Raw genomic sequence first — 18,040 nt, 5'->3', positions numbered from 1 at the left:
AGAGATTAAAAAGAGGTGGCAAGAATACACAGAAGAACTGTACAAGAAAGATCTTAATGACCCATGTTGGTGTGGTCACTCACTTTAAGCCAGACATCCTGGAGTGTTTAGTCAACTGGGCCTTAGAAAGCATACTATAAACAAAGCTAGTGGAGGTGATGGAATTTCAGCTGAGCTATTTCAAATCCTAAAAGATGATGCTATCAAAGTGTTGCACTCAATACATCAGCAAATTTGGAAAACTCAGCAGTAGCCACAGGACTGGAAAAGGTAAGTTTCATTCCAATCCCAAAGAAGGGCAATGCCAAAGAATGTTCAAGCTATGGTACAAGTGTGCTCATTTCACATGCTAGTAAGTTTATGTTCAAAATCCTTCAAGCTAGGCATTAGCAGTATGTGAACCAAGAACTTCCAGATGTACAAGCTGGTTTTAGAAAAGGCAGAGGAACCAGAGATCAAATCGCCAACTTTCCTTGGATCGTAGAGAAAGCAAGGGAATTCCAGAAAAGCACCTGCTTCATTGACTACACTAAAGCCTTTGACTGTGTGGATCATAACAAACTGTGGGAAATTCCTACAGAGATGGGAGTACCTGGGAGTACCTGCCTCCTGAGAAATCTGTATGCAGGTCAAGAAGCAACAGCTAGAACCAGACATGGAAAAACTGACTGGTTCAAAATTTGGAAAGGAGTAGCTCAAGGCTGTATATTGTCACCCTGCTTATTTAACTTATATGCAGAGTACATCATGTGAAATGCAGGGCTGGATGAAGCACAAGCTGGAATCAAGACTGCCAGGAAAAATATCAACCACCTCAGATAGGCAGATGATACCACTCTAAAGGTAGAAAGCAAAGAGGAACTAAAGAGCCTCTTGATGAAAGTGAAAAAGCTGACTTAAAACTCAACATTTAAAAAATCTAAGATCATGGCATCAGGTCACATCACTTCATGGCAAATAGAAGGGGAAAGAGTGGAAGCAGTGACAGATTTTCTTTTCTTGGGCTCCAAAATCACTGCAGATTATGACTGTAGCCATGAAACTGAAAGATGCTTGCTCCTTGGAAGGAAAGCTATGACAAACCCAGACAGTATATTAAAAAGCAGAAACATCACTTTGCTGACAAAGGTCCATATAGTCAAAACATAGTCACGTACAGATGTGAGAGTTGGACCATAAAGAAGGTGAGTGCCGAAGGACTGATGCTTTTGAATTATAGTACTGGAGAAGACTCTTGACAGTCCCTTGAACTGCAAGGAAATCAAACCAGTCAATTCTAAAGGAAATCAACCCTGTATATTCATTGGAAGGACCAATGCTGAAGCTCCAATATTTTGGCCACCTGATAAGAAGAGTCAACTCAATAGAAAAGACCCTGATGCTGTGAAAGACTGAAGGCAAAAGGAGAAGGGGCCAGCAGAGGATGAGATGGTTAGATACCATCACCAATTCAAAGGACATGAGTTTGAGCAAACTTCAGGAGATAGTGGAGAACAGGGGAGCCTGGTGTGTGGCAGTCCATGGAGTTGCAAAGAGTCAGAAATGACTTAGGACTGAAAAACACCAGAAACAAAACGTAATACTCAACAGTGAGAAGCTAAAAGCATTTCCTCTAATATCAGGAACAACACAAGGATGCCCACTCTTGCCACTTTTTTTTCAACATAATACTGGAAGTCCTAATCATAGCAATCCAACAAGAAAAAGAGAAATCCGTGCAGGAAAAGAAGAAGTAAAATTGTCACTGTTTGCAGATGACATGATACTATACATAGAAAATCCAGAAGATGCCACAAAGAAACTACTAGAAATCTTCAATGAATTTTATAAAGTTGCAGCATATGATATTAATATATAGAAATCTAGCAACAAACTATCTAAAAGAAAAATGAAGACTACAATCCCATTCACAACTGCATCAAAAAGAATACAATATCTAGGAATAAATTTAACCAAGGAGGTGAAAACAATGAAAACCATAAGACACTGATGAAAGAAACTGAAGAAGACACAATAAATGGAAAGATATTTTGTGCTCAAGGATTAGAACATTGTTAAAATGTTCATACCACCCAAGACAGTCTATAGGTTCAATGCAATCCCTATGAAAATTTCAATAGCATTTTTCATAGAACTAAAACAAATAATTCTAAAATTTGTATGAAATCACAAAAGACATCAAAGATCCAAAGAAACCCTGAGAAAAGAACAAAGCTATATTTCAAAAGATAGAGCTACAGAACACACACATTACGGTGCAGTAGCCAGTTAAACTCATGCTGGCCACCATCCAGGTGACGACCACCATGCCCAGCAGACACATTACTGCCAAAATGCTCATTATCCTTTGAAAGATGGATCAGACTCCCTTCTGTCAGCTAAACGAAGATCTCCACCCAAACAGCCATGCTCTCGGGTGAGGCAGAGGGAGTGGGCAGGGGGCTGGGGATCACACTGACCCCGCAAGCCCCAGGGTGGTGGTGGGGGGTCTGGGAGAGAAATAAGTCCCTACATGCTCTGCCCCAAACTTAAGCTCCCTGTGATATGGAGGGTCCTTAGGTGGCTGAGGCCTCCAGAATGTTCTGATGGCTCTCTGGGGTGATACTCCTGGAACTTGTAACCTTCTGGAGTCCGAGGCAGAGCCGCCTTCTTGCGTAGCTGACTGGGGCACAAGAGCAGGGGGTGGGGTGCCACCAGGACCCTCAGCGTCCAGCAGGGGAGGACTGGCTATCTCTGAATAAGGAAATAGCTCCTGAGAGCCTACATGCCAGGCACCTTGTTGGGGATGCCAAGACAAAACCTCTGGGCTTGTCCTTGAAGAGCTCTCCTGTCCCGTCTCGCGCTCAGGAAGCGACAGAAGCCCCACTGTCTCCCACAGAACAGGCTGCTTCTTCAGAAAAGGGTCTGGCACCCAGTTTTCAAGAATGAGATGACTGCCCCGCCTGCCCTTGTGCTCCGTTCCCAGGCTGAAGCGGAGACCTGGCTGGAAGGGAGCGCCTCTTGTCCAGTGTTGTCCTGAATTTCTTCCTGGAGACTCTAGACAGCACCTACTAACCTGCGTCCCCTCAGGAAGCTGTGTAAAGTGGGAGGGTCCCCAGGCCCTTGGTTGGGTCGGTTGCGGCAAGAACGCAGTTCCCACAGAGCGAGCAGGTAAGCGAGGCGCTCGGGGATTCCCATCTGCCGCCAGAAGAGGGCGCGCGTCGGGACTGGACTCTGAAGAGAAGCCGAGCCTGCATAGCGGACGGACGCAGTCGCCTCCTGGGAATCCTACCTAAGACAGGCAGGCTGCACTGTGAAAGCCTCGCGTGTTCGAGACCCTCAGTGTTCCGCAGCGACACAGGCTGACACTCTGGCCGTTCTGGACCCTGGGAGCTTTCCACCCTGCCACGTTGTCTGCCACATTCACATTCTCCACCTTAATGTTCGTTCAAGTATCTGAACAGCAGTTACTTGACAGCAGCCGGCAAGGTGCTCTTCAGAACGCTCCTGAACGGCGATGTTAAATGGCATATCTTTCAGAAGCTGTCATTTAACAAGAGCAGGTTATCTTAATAGACAGACATTTCACTTCCCAGCAGCGTTCAACTGGCTCGATTTGGTGATGACGAGCAGCTCGTTTTGGGGAGTGGGGCGGCGGGAGGCTGCGTCTGGGCCGTTGGTGGCACCTGCTTCTCCGGTCATCCTCTGCCCCATGGGGCCCATGCACACCTCCTCAGGGGCCTCTGGGGCCCTTTCCTGAGTGATCAGTCGGTGTCAGGTGTCTGGACCACCCTCCTGCTCTCACTGAATGTTGGAGAGGCAGAGACGCGGATAAACCTGCCAACCCGCTCTCCAGGCTTGCCGCATCAGCAGTCCTGAGAGCGCAGAACCCAGTGGGTGATACACTAGAAAACCCCACACGGACACGCTGGTAGGGAGGGGTAGGTACTGAGAGCTGGGGCCCAACACATGAATGGCAGCTCACACATTGAGAGGCAGCTGGACTCTGGGAGCCGTGCTCTGCTGTTCGGTCGCTGGGGTGGATCCGGCCGAGGAGTCCTGGAAACAGACAAGAACACAGTGAGTGGACTGCAGGCTCCAGGGGGAGCCTGGCAGCCAGTGAACCCTGTCCCTCCCACAGCAGCTCAGGAAACCGCTCCTGCCCACGTCTGGTTGGACAGCGGATGCAGCATTCAATGTGCAAGATGGGGGGTGGGGGAGAGGGCTGCCTTTATTCTCAGGACTTGCATTAGTTACTCCTGTGTTTGTCCAAAAGAAGCAGACAAAACTTTTCATGATTCAAGATGTATGCTTATTTAAAACCACATCCCTGAGTGCTAAGGAAAACCAGTCTTTCCACAGTGAACACAGCAGCTAGAGCGGACAGGATGTGAAACACGGCATCTCGCCTGACCAGGTGTGCAAAGCCTCAAGGGTCCACTCTGCAAGATGACGGAGGGACGGCCCCTCGCAGGTGATCCCTGCTGAGTGCCAGGCACACGGTGAGCTGCTGAGGGGCTGGCTGAGGCAGAAGGAGCCAGTCCACCTGGTTTGCTACAGCAGCTCCAGGAAACTCAACAGGGGAGGACCCCGGGGGTCGGTCTTGCTTCTCACTGACTCTGGCCCTCTGGACTCCTCTCAGAAGGTTACAATGGCCCAGAAGGTCCAGAGCTGTCTCTTAGCTCCATTTCCTGGTCTCCTTCCAAGGAAGGCAAAACACTCATGAGTTCTGGGGATCAGGGCTGGACATATTTGGGGCTATCATTCCCCTCTACCAACAGGACAAGTGGATTCAGGTGAGGAATGGCGTGCAAGACAAGGAGCATTGAGTTTCCTTCCTTAGTGACTGGCAGGACAGAGATGCTGAGTGAACGGAGTGGGGAGTGTGAGACCTGGGGGAGGTCACGGGGCTGGGCACTGGACCAGATGTGCTTGGATCTGATGTGCTGAGAGTCTGATGTGCTTGGATCCTGAGGATAATGCAGCAGGAAGCTGACCAGGGGCTGAGAAGTGGGGGCACAGCCTGGACATGTGCGTTCAGGATCAGCACAGGGTCCCTGATCCCTGAGCTCTCAGCCTGCGACCCTAGGCATGTTTCACCCTTGGGCCCTGACTTCTGCCCCGACCACAGCCCAGCGACAGGGACAGGGTGCACCCCACTCAGAACAGCTGGGCACCAGACAAAACTGTGAAGCCTGGTCCCCAAGAATCAAGCAGTGAAGACAGGGCCTGGAGGGGTGAGGAAATGGCCACTGAGGGGCCTCACCTTCCAGGTGAGATGGAATATTAGACACAGTAATTCACAGCTGCGAGCAAGGAAATGCTGGCCTCATTCTTTCTGCAGCCATTGGAGGTCAGAGGTGAAGATTCGGCCTCGAGAAAGGGCGGAGGAAGGACAGAGGCTGAGCTGAGACTCTGCCGACCAGCATGCCCCACAGACAGGGAGAAGGATCTGCACAGGTGGGTGTGGACAGCTGCGTGGAGCACATCGAACGGGACTGGGTGAGGGAGCTGGACACCCAGGTTTAGCTTGTTTCTATAAAAGACACTGTGCTTCCACTGGGAAATTTACATATAGATGATAAAGCCAGTACTTATGGAGTTGGGATTTGAGTTTTTAAAAAATTGTTCAGGTTTTCCATCATTTTATTACTATCAGTGAGTGGTTCCAATACATTTTCAAAGTGAGATACACAGAATGACAGAGTTCAATTATCTGAGGTCTGTTTCAAGATCAAGCTTTGGTTGACGTGACCACATGTTTCCTGGATTCCATACATGCCACCTTTGTGGGGGGCCAGGAGGGGCCAGGAGAGGACTGTGGGGTGACCCTGCTGATCAGCCACGCTGCTGACCAAATCTGGGCACTGTGGCCACAGTGCCATTGGAGGGCCTCAGCTGGATGGCAAGACCCACAAGATGACTGGCTTGGATGGAGCTAGACTCACAACCCAACTCTTATCAGAGGGCTCCTGTGCAAATAAAGCCTCCTGAAACAGCTACCAGCCAACAGGCACCACATGTGAAGCCGCATGACCTGGCATGGCTGCTGAATCCCACTGTGCCTAGAGGTAGCCTTCCCTGGTGTCTCTCTGCACCTCACTGCTCTACAGCCACTCCAGCCATGATTCACCCGGAGGAGACAAGCTCAGATGAGGCTGCCTCTGCCTCCCAGCCAGAGGAGAGATAGGCTGGTGTGGCTGAGCTCTGAGCCGCAGAGCTGAACCTACGGACCCAGCCCGTCACTCTGGATGACAGATGCTGGGGGCAGGAGGACAGGGTGCTCACCCAGCATTGGAGCCATGAGGATGCCCTACAGGAGCCACAGGGGAGCAGTGCCAGGCCCTCCCTGGACACCTGGCCCTCAGCTGAGATGGACACGACAGAGGCCACAGAGCAAATAAGTGGGGTTTCAGGGCAGACCTTCCATTAGAGCAGGGATGCAGGCATGAGAGGCCACACCTGTGATAACCTCTTTTCCCAAGGGATGAAGAACATCTGAGGTCGTTCAGTGCAGCCCCATGCCCTCCGTTGTGACCACGTGGAACAGGCGTCCTGCCGAGTCTGGGGCCTGTCTCCTAGCTGAGGGCTGGAGGCTGATTCCGCTTTGATTTTTATAGTTGGACTATAAAGAAAGCTGAGCGCCAAAGAATTGATCTTGTGGTGTGGAGAAGACTCTTGAGAGTCCCTTGGACTGCAAGGAGATCCAACCAGTCCATCCTAAAGGAGATCAGTCCTGGGTGTTCATTGGAAGGACTAATGTTGAAGCTGAAACTCCAATACCTCACCTGATGCGAAGAGCTGACTCATTTGAAAAGACCCTGATTGATGCTGGGAAGGATTGAGGGCACGAGGAGAGGGGGCGACAGAGGATGAGATGGTTGGATGGCATCACCGACTCGATGGACATGGGTTTTGGTGGACTCCGGGAGTTGGTGATGGACAGGGAGGCCTGGCGTGCTGCGGTTCATGGGGTCGCAAAGAGTCAGACACAACTGAGCGACTGAAGTGAACTGAACTTTTAAATGATTCTGGGCCTGAAGGAATTAGCGAGGGCTTGGTAGGAGTGAGGGAACTGGGCAGGGATGAAGGAAGGAAGGAAACGGCTCCAGAGCTTTCAGATAAAAATTATTGGGAACGCAGCTCTGGGACAGGCTCTTCCTGCCTCCTGGTGACGCCTAGCCCGCCCTCGCCTCGGCCCCGCCCTCGCCCGCTCCCTCGCCCGCCCCGGCCCCGCCCTCTCTCCCGCCCGCCCCGGCCCCGCCTTCTCTCCCGCCCGCCCCGGCCCCGCCCCGGCCCCGCCTCGGCTCTGGCCCCTCCTTCCCGGCCCCGCCCTGCGCCTGCCTGACCCATCTTGGTAAGGTAGCGGCTGAGATGAGGCGGAATCTATTCAGTAGACTCCTAATGACCGCATGCTGGGACTCAGCCCCGGAGGCTAGCACAGCCCGACCAGGGGAGCCGCCAGCAGGGTGAGGACGTGGGTGGCACAGTCCTCGGGGCCACTAACCACGGGGGGGGGCCGATCCCAGTGACCCATCTGGCCTCGTTCAGCAGTGGCCCACGGAGCATTTGACAGGAGTCTAGGACGAGCCCAAGAAGGAGTGATTCTAAACTGTCAGGTTGTTATCAGGCGCTGGAGGCCAGGCTGTACCGCGGCGTTTCCCGGGGACCCTGAGCAGTAGCCGGGAACCAGGCCTTTAATTTCCCACTGGGATTAATAAAAGTGAAAACGGTCTGTGGGTGGGTGGACTGCACCCCTGCTAAAAGGGGCTCCAAGTCACTTTTCTTGACGCAGACCAAGACCCTAAGAAGAAACATCTCACTTTCATTTTAGTATGTGTCCAGAAAACACTGTCATCACCCTGAGGAGCTGGGAAATGGGCACATTCACTCATCACTTGCTACCACGCTGGAACACAGGGTGTAAAAGATTCTCAGGAACATGCTTCCCAAATAAAAATTCAGAATAAAACGTTTACAGCCAAACTCTTTGCTTAGTTCCAAGAAGAACAGCCAACAGCCTGCAGGGCCAGGGTGCCCGGAGGCAGGGTCTGGGTGGTGAGCCCAGCCCGGCAGAGCCTGGCCTGGGCTGGCCAAGCTCACACCGGCAGCTAGAGGTCAGAGGCCGAGGATCTGAAGGAAACAGTTTGTCCTGGGAGAAGGAGCCATCGTGCTGTGCCAATGGAACATCCACAGTTCTCTCTATCAGCCCCGGGAAAGCTGGCTGGCCATGCAAGACAGAGACCGATGGGAGGCCAAGCTCACCTCAAGCGGCTCCACTCACACTTCACCTGAAGGGGCCCTGACCGGTCCACAGATTCTCAACGCAGCCCTGAGCCTCTGGCTCCAGGTCCACTCGGGTCCACAGACCCACTTGAGGTCATGTCTGGCCACTGCCGCCCCTGCCTGATCAACAAGATTCTCCTGGCTCCCAGGGTGGAAGGAAGCTGCAATAGAGACCACGAGGTTGCAAGCTCTAAAAGGCCAAAAAGCTGGCCGACCCACTTGAGTGCCATCTGCAGAGGACACACCTCCAGATCCTGCCTTCGTCCCGCTGGGCCACAGCTGGGCCAAGAGCTGGATAGGCCTCCCCGGGTCACTCTGAAGGGGAGGGACCCCTTAAGTGGGAAGCTTGGGAACCATTCAGTCAGACGCTGAAAATCGCAAAACGCTAAGGAGCTGGGATGAGGGAGGCGGTTACAGGACTACTTCTGACCTGTTGGATGTCGTAAGGTTTGACTTTGAGTCAACAGGTGGGGCCTTTTTCCACCAAGAAGCGTCCACCACCCATGACCACTGCCCACGAGCACTGCCATTCATAGCCCTGTGAGTGAGTGTGCGTCGTGTCCAACTCTTTGCAACCAATGGACTGTAGCCCACCAGGCTCCTCTGCTCATGGGATCTCCCAGGCAAGCATACTTGAGTAGGTTGCTATTTCCTTCTCCAGAGGATCTTCTGACCCAGGGATGGAACCCCTGCCTCCTGTGTCTCCTGCATTGGCAGGTGATTCTTCACTGCTGAGCCACCAGGGAAGCCCCGCAGCCCTGCCGGCCTGCTCTTAACTCACAACGATCGCACCCCTTCTTCCTCCCAACAGCTGAGTGACAAGGGTCCAGAGATGGGCACAGCTGCTTCCCTTGACCTCTCACCCCTCCTGATGGTCTCACTGAGGGCCTGAGCCTGGTCACAATGTTTGCTTCCAGTGTAACTGTAGGAACACAGGTCCCAGGACCCGGTCATCTCTGCTGCTGACCCCAACCCCTCAACTCTTAATGGACTGGCCTTTTGTGCAGCGAGCAGAACCAGTCTGGCTCTGCTAGTTGGCTGTGAGTGAAGCAAATCCCCCTGACTTCCCTGGTAGATGGAGCTGGTGCCTCGTCCCACACAGAAGGGCTCCATAGACCCATGGTCACAGAGAGCACATCAGCCAGGCTCACAACCAGATGCTGAAGACATAGGAGCGCTAGTCCAGGCTTTCTCCTGTGTCAGAGGGCTCGGGGGGCTGGGACCGCACCTTCAGAGGCTGTCTTGGGCCCCTGAGAAGTCCCTCATGTCCACCAGGGCTGTGTAAGTGCTGTGGTTGAGATGGAGACTCACCTCCACTGGGACCTGGGGGCCCTGAGGCTGGGGCCCCAAAAGGCACAGGTGCCTGGCCTTCTCATGCCCGCCCAGGGACTGGGGGAGGAAAGTGAGTGGCACTGAGGAGGGCCCCCAGGTCGCAGGCTGTGGCATTACCTGGGCAGGAGCACTGCGGGACAGGTGTACCAGGTCCCCGATCCTGGCCGCGGCCCGGGGATCGCTGGAGCTGATGAGCACGGGGGCGCTGATCTCCATGGAGCGCCTGTGGCCACTGGCCTGGGTGGACTTGTGTGTCACGCTGAGCGCCGTGAAGGAGTGCCGCTTCTTGGCGTTCTTCTTGCTGTCCACACGCCGCTGGAAGGCGCTGACTGCCCCCGTGCTGCCTGAAGTGGGACCCAGGGCCACGTTGGCCACTGCGCCAGCCTCAGAGGGCAGGGAGGCAAGGCAGCCGGACGCCGAGGCCAGGCCCAGCTTGTCCATCTCCATCAGCTGCTTGGCGGCATCATTGAGCTAAAGAGAGAGGAAGAGGAGGGTCAGTGAGCAGCAGCCGCAACCCACGTCCAGCCTTCTGCTCACGCCTCAAAGCTGCCAGTGTGTTTGGGGTACTGGAACCTTCCAACAGCACGTGCAATGGAACAGTGTTGAGGAAACACAGTAAAGGCCAGGATGGCATCTGGGCACTTGATTGAAAACCTGTTTTCAGGGGTCTGCTCCCTTTGCCCCACTGTGGCCGAACTGTGCTGCCTGGGAAACACCCAAGGGGTGGGGAGAAGTGCCCCCATGTGCTCCCCACCTCCTGGGCCAGCAGGACACACCACCCCCGTCCATCCCCTGTGCATGCAGCCTCTGCTGCGGCAGAGCCCTGTCCCCACAGTCCGGGGACATGGGCAGAACAAAGGCCCCCCTGAAACAGGACGCATCTGTATACCAGGTGGGGAGCAGGGCCCAACAGGAACACAGCAGAGCCCAGGCCTGAGCTCAGGGCCACAGTGGGGCACCGTACCAGGGGCTGGTGCAGAGAAGGGTTGCAAGCCTTTGCTGCTGGATTTGCACAGCGAAAGGAAGGGATGGTGCGTCCACAGGCCAAGCTGACAGATCTCAGGCGCTGGAGTACAGCCGCACCGAATGGCTCAGGCACAGGGCTGTCTGCATTTCCACTGCAAACACCCGTCCTTCACGGGGTTGGGGTGGGGTCATACAATTCACTCCAGGCCCCAAAACCTGGGATCTAAATCCAGGATCATTTCCTCTGAAATGCTGCCTTCACTGAGGCTCAGCTGTTTTGCTCTATTTTAAGGTTTTACTCATTTGCTCCCTCTACAGTGCTGAATCCCCTCCCCCTTCTTTGCGGGGGCCCTCTGACCCTGGAGGCTGGCCTCTGTACCCCCTGTTCTGCACCTAACTGTGGGGCCACCCAAAGAGCAGAAGCAGGAAGCATGGGCACCAGAACCTGGTCTAAACTACCCGCCCTGTGCCTCCACGTGGCAGGTTTCTGTATGGAAATAATGGCACTGCCGCCACCGCTGGGCTCAACTCCCCCTTAGCCCCAGAGCAGCAGCCCTGGAGCCCCTCACTCAGTCCCAGGGACCCTGTGGAGTCCGTGTCAGAAACCACAGTTTCAGGACCAGGAAATCCAGGGAAGGACAAGGCAGGTATGTGCACGCCCAGAGCACGTGTGCACACAGCAGGACCAGGTACGCCCTGGCCCCACAGTCACACCAGCCACTCAGCCACACGATCAGCAGCCCACCACATGTCTGCCCCGAGCTGACATGTCCACCACCCTGCCCCCACAAGGAGAGCTGGGCTTCAGGGTGGCCTGAGTGCCTCCACGGGTGCTGAAAGGAGGATGAGCCAATGTCCACTGAAGAAGACAGTCTCCACAAACCGCAGGGAGAGTGACAAACGCTGCTTCCCGGCGGTGAAGCCTCTGCACCCCTCCCACCCCTGCCGCGGGCGAGGGGACCCCGGAGGAGCACCCTCCAGAGGCAGAAAAACAGTTCGGCCTCATCCTGTTCACCGAATCTTTGTTCTATGACAATGGCAGAGGGGTCTGGCCTGAAGGTCATGTGGTGGGGGCGGGGGCGGGGGTGCGGTGAGGAAGGGGTGAGGCTGACAGATCCCTCAGGCCTGTGGGCCTGTGGGCTGCAGAGAGGAGCCTGGATTCATTCTGAGAGTAATGCCCCCCACCCCAGGGACACAGGCAGGAGTGAGGCCTGAGTCACCTTTGTAGAGATGGTCCGGTCCATATGTGACAGTGGACCATGGGGAGGTAACAGCGGGTGGAGGGTCGGCTGGGAGATGGTGACAGATGGCAGGGCTGCTCCGGGAGGGCTGACACCCAGCACAGCTGAAAACTTTTCCTCTGAAAGTTTCTCTTTACCTTAGCTTTATGCTATCAACTCCAGGTAAAGGCAAAGTTAGAAATGAATGACATGGTTGGGCATAGGGGTCAGTGGACAGAGGGACAAGGGCTGTTCCTGGAGCAGGCAGGGGGGCTGGAGTCACCTACTTCTGATGTGTGGAGCAAACTCTGGAGTCCCTAGAGTGAGCAGGCTGGCCTCCCATGGCCCCTGCCCTCTCCCCACGCCTCCCCACTGGGCCTACTGGGTCACCCTGGCCCCACAGTCCCTCAGCCACAGGCACTGGGGGCTGGCCCCTCACCCTTCCTCCTGTCCCCAAGGTGGCTTCTCTGCGGGTTCCTCTGAGCAGGAGAGTTACAGCTCCTCCCCTAGCTTCCTCCCATTTCCAGCTCCGTGTCCTCCACGGAGGACACACTCCCTCTAGACTTCACCTTCTCTCCATCTGTGTCTCTTCCCATGAAAACCTAGGTTTCAAGATGACTCTCCCAGGGCCTGGCTCACAGCAGTCGCTCAGTAAACGAGAGGCAGCTTGGATGGCCACGTGCTGAAAACCACTCTTTCGGTCCAGGGCTCAGATGTGCCAGCAGACTGAGAGGCATGGAGTCCTCAACAGCTTCACACTCAGCTCCTAACTGCTCTCACTTTGAGGCTTTGGAATAAACAAAAGCCACAGAGGAGAGCTCTGAGCCTCTCTGAGTGGGCGCAGCTCAAATTAGCTGTGTTTTCTCTCTGCAGTAACTGATGGAGTTGCAGCGGTTGCAGACAGTGGACAGAGTACACGCACGGGTCAGGTCATCAGGGACACACAGCCTCTCCTCCACACAGAAATGCTGCCAAAGGGAGCAGGAGGAACATGATGATGGGAGGGGTTTCTCCAAGTGGCCCAGAGAGTTAATCTCAGAAGTAATTCCTGGTCAAGTCTTAGAATGAATGTGGAGGCAGCAGAAACAGCAGGGCCATCTCCCCACAAATGCTCTCAGCTCTGGAGGCAAGAAGCCTGGCGGCCTGCGGCCCTTTCCAGCTGCACAGTCAGCCAAGCCATTCCTTCTGCACTGAACACAGCCTGAACCTCAGCCAAGCCCGGCTCTGTTGTCACCTTATAAACACCTAGAATCAAATCTCTCCATGCCAAATCTGCTTCCACCTTATTGACTATGCCAAAGCCTTTGACTGTGTGGATCACAATACACTGTGGAAAATTCTGAAAGAGATGGGAATACCAGACCACCTGACCTGCCTCTTGAGAAATCTGTATGCAGGTCAGGAAGCAGCAGTTAGAACTGGACATGGAACAACAGACTGGTTCTAAATAGGAAAAGGAGTATGTCAAGGCTGTATATTGTCACCCTGCTTATTTAACTTCTATGCAGAGTACATCATGAGAAACACTGGGCTGGAGGAAGCACAAACTGGAATCAAGATTGCAGGGAGAAATATCAATAACCTCAGATATGCAGATGACACCACCCTTATGGCAGAAAGTGAAGAAGAACTAAAGAACCTCTTGATGAAAGTGAAAGAGGAGAGTGAAAAAGTTGGCTTAAAGCTCAACATTCAGAAAACTAAGATTATGGCATCTGGTCCCATCACTTCATGGCAAATAGATGAAACAGTGGAAACAGTGGGTGACTTTATTTTTCTGGGTTCCAAAATCACTGCAGATGGTGATTGTAGCCATGAAATTAAAAGACGCTTACTCCTTGGAAGGAAAGTTATGACCAACCTAGGTAGCATATTTAAAAGCAGAGACATTACTTTGCCAACAAAGGTCCATCTAATCAAGGCTATGGTTTTTCCAGTGGTCATGTATGGATGTGAGAGTTGGACTATAAAGAAAGGTGAGCGCCGAAGAATTGATGCTTTTGAACTGTGGTGTTGGAGAAGACTCTTGAGAGTCCCTTGGACTGCAAGCAGATCCAACCAGTCCATTCTAAAGGAGATCAGTCCTGTGTGTTCATTGGAAGAACTGATGATGAAGCTGAAACTCCAATACTTTGGCCACCTGATGTGAAGAGCTGACTCATTTGAAAAGACCCTGATGCTGGGAAAGATTGAAGGCAGGAGGAGAAGGGGACGACAGAGGATGAGATGGTTGGATGCCATCACTGACTCGATGGACATGGGTTTTGGTGAACTCTGGGAGTTGGTGATGGACAGGGAGGCCTGGCATGCTGCGGTTCATGGGGTCTCAAACAGTCGGACACAACTGAGCGACTGAACTGAACTGAAGGAAGCCCACCCAAGGGGCAGGTAACCCCATATCCATGGCCAAGGTCCACCCTTGGGGCCACGTGGAATCTGCAAAAGAGCCTTTTCCCCAACTTATTTCTCAGACACGGGTCCACCCAGACCCACTGTGAGGCTTGGGGCTGAGCCTGGGCTTTCTGGGCAACTTTAATGCTCACTGAAGTTTCTGAGTCACTGACTGGATGGGATGAGTCGGGGTGGGAGGGGGGAAGTCGAGCAAAAGCACCTGTGGAAACCATGGCCAAGGGGAGGGCAGATAGGAGGGTGCCTAGGGCGGCCTGAGGTGGGGGGTTGCTGAGGAGCCTGTGTCCCTGAGCAGAATGCAGAAGAGTAGACGGCAGCTGAGGACACAGAGATTCCAAGCCAGGGGGCATCCAGTAGGGGGGGGGGCTCAGTTGGCTGAAAAATGTTCCCATCCTCATGTGCCTGGTTTGCAGGGACACTGCTGCCCACGCAGGGAACACATGATGGGAAGGGAGGAGAGACGCTGGCACCTGAGCAGAAACAGTCAACGCAGCACAGCTGGCAGCCGTCCCCATGCTAGGCGGGCTAAAGCCCCAGGAGAGGCGTGGGCCCCACCGGCAGCCAGGCTGGGCTCCTCCCTGCATTTCAGCCCCAGGTTGCCACACTGTCATCCCGCTGGTCTATGGAAGATGGACATTCACTCATGGCAGCGCCTCTGCTTTCTTCTGGGCCCTCTTGCAGCTGGACGGCTCCAGGGAGGCTGGCAGTTCAAGGCCCAGAGGGACTGGTCTCACAGGACTTGCTAGGTCCCTGTGTGCTAATAAGCAGGTGCGCTGAAAGGGTCCCAGCTAAGACCTTGGTGATGGCTGGTGGCTTAGTCCTTATAGAATAGTTTGACTTCTATGGAACACTGGCCCACAGCCAAACAACACTACGCAAATGAACTAACTGCCTCCTGTGTGCTGAGTACTACACCAGGACGAGAAGGGAAAGGAATTGTCATTGGTCTGGCCTCAAACTGGCTACCTGTGCAGCTGTAGAGACAGGATGACAGGGAATCCGAGTCATTACCTGTTAACATGTTACCTCGTATGCATCACATTGTAAGATGTAACTTCACAAACAGTTCAGAAAGTGCTACAGGGGAGAGCGGTCAGGAAGAACTGGTAGCTATGCACCTACCGGCCTCTGTGGAGGACCCAGGGCCACATCCCATTGCCCGGATTGTGTCTTGGGGTGCAGACCCGAGGGACGCTGAAGTCCTCCTGTCTCTGGTGGAGCCCCATCGGCTCCACCCCCGTCGCTCCCTCACCCAGCTGCCCTGTGGTGACTGGGCATCACCTGTAAGGGAAGCCCATTAGGTCTGCGTGGAGGCACAGTCTGAACCTGGACACAGAAATGTGAGTAGAACTCATGTCCAGGTCCAGAGGGGGATCCCCTGCCCCAGCTGCCCACTGATGGTGCTCACGATGATGCTCATGAAAAACGGGACATGAAGAAGAAAAGGGAAAAACAAAACGGAGCTTCAAGCACCATCACGTCTCCCCAGCGTTCTACGGCAAGGACCCGTGAGCAGCTCCACTCTTGTTTCTTCCCTGGGACTTTGTCGGGTCACCTCTGGTGTGGCAGAATCAGGGTGTCGTGAGAGTTAGGAGCTGAGTGAGGAAGCAGGGGTTACCCTGGCTTGGGAGATGTGGAGGAGCCCCACCCCCCAGCCCACCTGGAGCGCTGGTCACAGAACAGTGTTTGGACGTGGTTGTAACCTGTCTCCATGGAGAACAATGACCCCAGAGGCTTGCACCTGGTCCTCACTTCTCTGATGGAAGCTGTTTACTCTAGGCCCTGAGCTGAGGGGCCTCAGCATGCGAGAGCCACAGCTGACCTACAGACTTCTGTTCTGCCAAAAATACCTCTCGGGTATCCCAATTTTATCATCCTTGTTTGTCCCCAACTGCAATTATATCAATTATTGCAATATAATTGATATATGACATTGTGCTAAAGTATACAACATAATACATAATGTATTAATACATATGTATACACAACATAATACATAATAAAGTATACAACTGCTTCCCTGGTGGCTCAGAGGTTAAAGCATCTGCCTGCAATGCGGGAGACCTGGGTTCGATCCCTGAGTTGGGAAGATCCCCTGGAGAAGGAAATGGCAACCCACTCCAGTATTCTTGCCCGGAGAATCCCATGGACGGAGAAGCCTGGTGGGCTACAGTCCACGGGGTCGCAAAGAGTCAGACACGACTGAGCGACTTCACTTTCACCTTTCTTTCATACAACATAATGGTTTGTCACCCTTATTTCAAAAATTCTAAACCATCACAGGTTAACAAGAAGGAGCAACAAGGACCATATTTACCCTCTCATCTGAAATGCTAAACACAGATGAAAGAAACACGGCTTTTAGACATGGAACACTGGACAGTTCAGGAGTGAAGAACCTCATAAACCACAGGACATGCAGTAGAAAACATAGCTTTAGAAGGGCGTCTAATCAGCCCCACACTGAGGCGCCCTAGTTCTGCCTAACAAGCTATAAGCAAGGCACAAAAAGTATCACACAGCCTCTCTGTGCATAGCTCAGTACATCCTGCACACACTGGTAGGCATGCAAGAACACCCCACATCCGAGAAGCCAAATTCACAACACCGCATCCCCTCAGAGGTGCTATACATGCAGAGCGGCAGGGAATGCAGCCCGTAAACCAACTGGGTCAGTATTCACAGGGCAAGAGTCATCAGCAGACCTAGAACCAGAACCAGAGCCAGCCAGAACTCAGTGTCTGTGGGGAAGCACCAGGGGACACCCCGACCACACTCCCCACATCCGAGCAGCGAGGCCAGTGTGCGCATCAGGAGACACCCCCAGGACACGAGGAAGACACCATCCATCTTCTAAAGACCAGTTCCCTGGATGCCCAGCCCACCCGTCCGTGGCACAGATGCCCTGTCCATTTGTCCGTCCATCTGTTGGGCACATGCTTCCCATGTGCTACCCCACCGAGGCCGCTTCCTGCTTCCTTCCACACAGGTGGGGCCTGAAGCCCCAGAGTGAAGCAAAACCCTCTGTAGGAAAGAATGGGGCAGGAGGGTGGTTGTTACAAGATGCCCCAGGGAGGCTCTGGGGCCAGTTCCACCCACCCACCTGCTGGCCATGAGGGAGGCCATGGGACGGGAGAGTCTCAGGAATAGCTACCGCCACGTGAACCCACCTCGAGCTTCACAGTCAGTCATCCAGACGTGGCTGCAGGCTGCTGGTTTTGAACTGATACCATGCATCAGGCCACTAGCCTGGGGGCCTGGGGGTCCGCGTGGCTGCCCAACAAGGGTCCCATCCCACTGACTCTCTTTGGAGAACCCACCTGGCTGCACACCTTCCCTGACCCTCTAACAGCCTGACGGTCACACAGCCATCCCCAGGTCGGCACCAGGGCCACTTCATAGAAGCTGGCAGTGCCGGTCGCTTGTAGGTAGGAAAGAAAGAAGTAGCTAGAAGAGTCCCTTTATCCGAGAGAGCCCCTCTGCTCGGAGTCTCTGCCCTGACTCCCTGGGTGGCTGAGAGAGTGGGAACGGCTGGCCAGGTCCCTCAGATGCTGTGAGGGCCTCCCACCCCTTCCAGAGGCCTTGTTCCCTAGACATGCTGCTCACAGATGCCAGCGGCCGCTAACCATTGCCTCTGGGTGGTGCTGACCACCACATGGGGCTGTGCCTGGTACCTCCTTGGGTCCTCCTGGTGCCCTCTGGACATGGCACCATCCACACTGGCAGAGGGAGAAGCTGGGTACCAATGTATCACACAGCTGGGTGAAGCCCAGGTAGCCTGTGGGTCCAGAGTTGGACCAAGACAGCAGCCTTCCAGTACCCCTCAACATCCCCCAATGGGAGCAAGA

The 18,040-nt window shown here is 53.9% G+C and overlaps 1 protein-coding gene across 1 annotated transcript in view; it reads right to left on the bottom strand.

The window, feature by feature from the left end:
- Positions 1-18,040, bottom strand: part of SH3RF3 (SH3 domain containing ring finger 3) — a 159,400-nt gene that overhangs the window by 43,286 nt on the left and 98,074 nt on the right. The window contains exons 4-5 of the mRNA XM_069583212.1: positions 9,715-10,068; positions 3,965-4,038 (exon numbers count right to left, since the gene is read on the bottom strand). Of these exons, the coding sequence (XP_069439313.1) occupies positions 3,965-4,038; positions 9,715-10,068 (428 nt within the window). The remainder of the gene's footprint in view (positions 1-3,964; positions 4,039-9,714; positions 10,069-18,040) is intronic.

This window comes from Ovis canadensis, chromosome 3 (assembly GCF_042477335.2).
Source record: "Ovis canadensis isolate MfBH-ARS-UI-01 breed Bighorn chromosome 3, ARS-UI_OviCan_v2, whole genome shotgun sequence".
In the NCBI taxonomy this organism is placed as follows: domain Eukaryota; kingdom Metazoa; phylum Chordata; class Mammalia; order Artiodactyla; family Bovidae; genus Ovis; species Ovis canadensis.
Note: the sequence above shows the minus strand (reverse complement) of the source record. Positions and strands in the feature narration are given on the sequence as shown.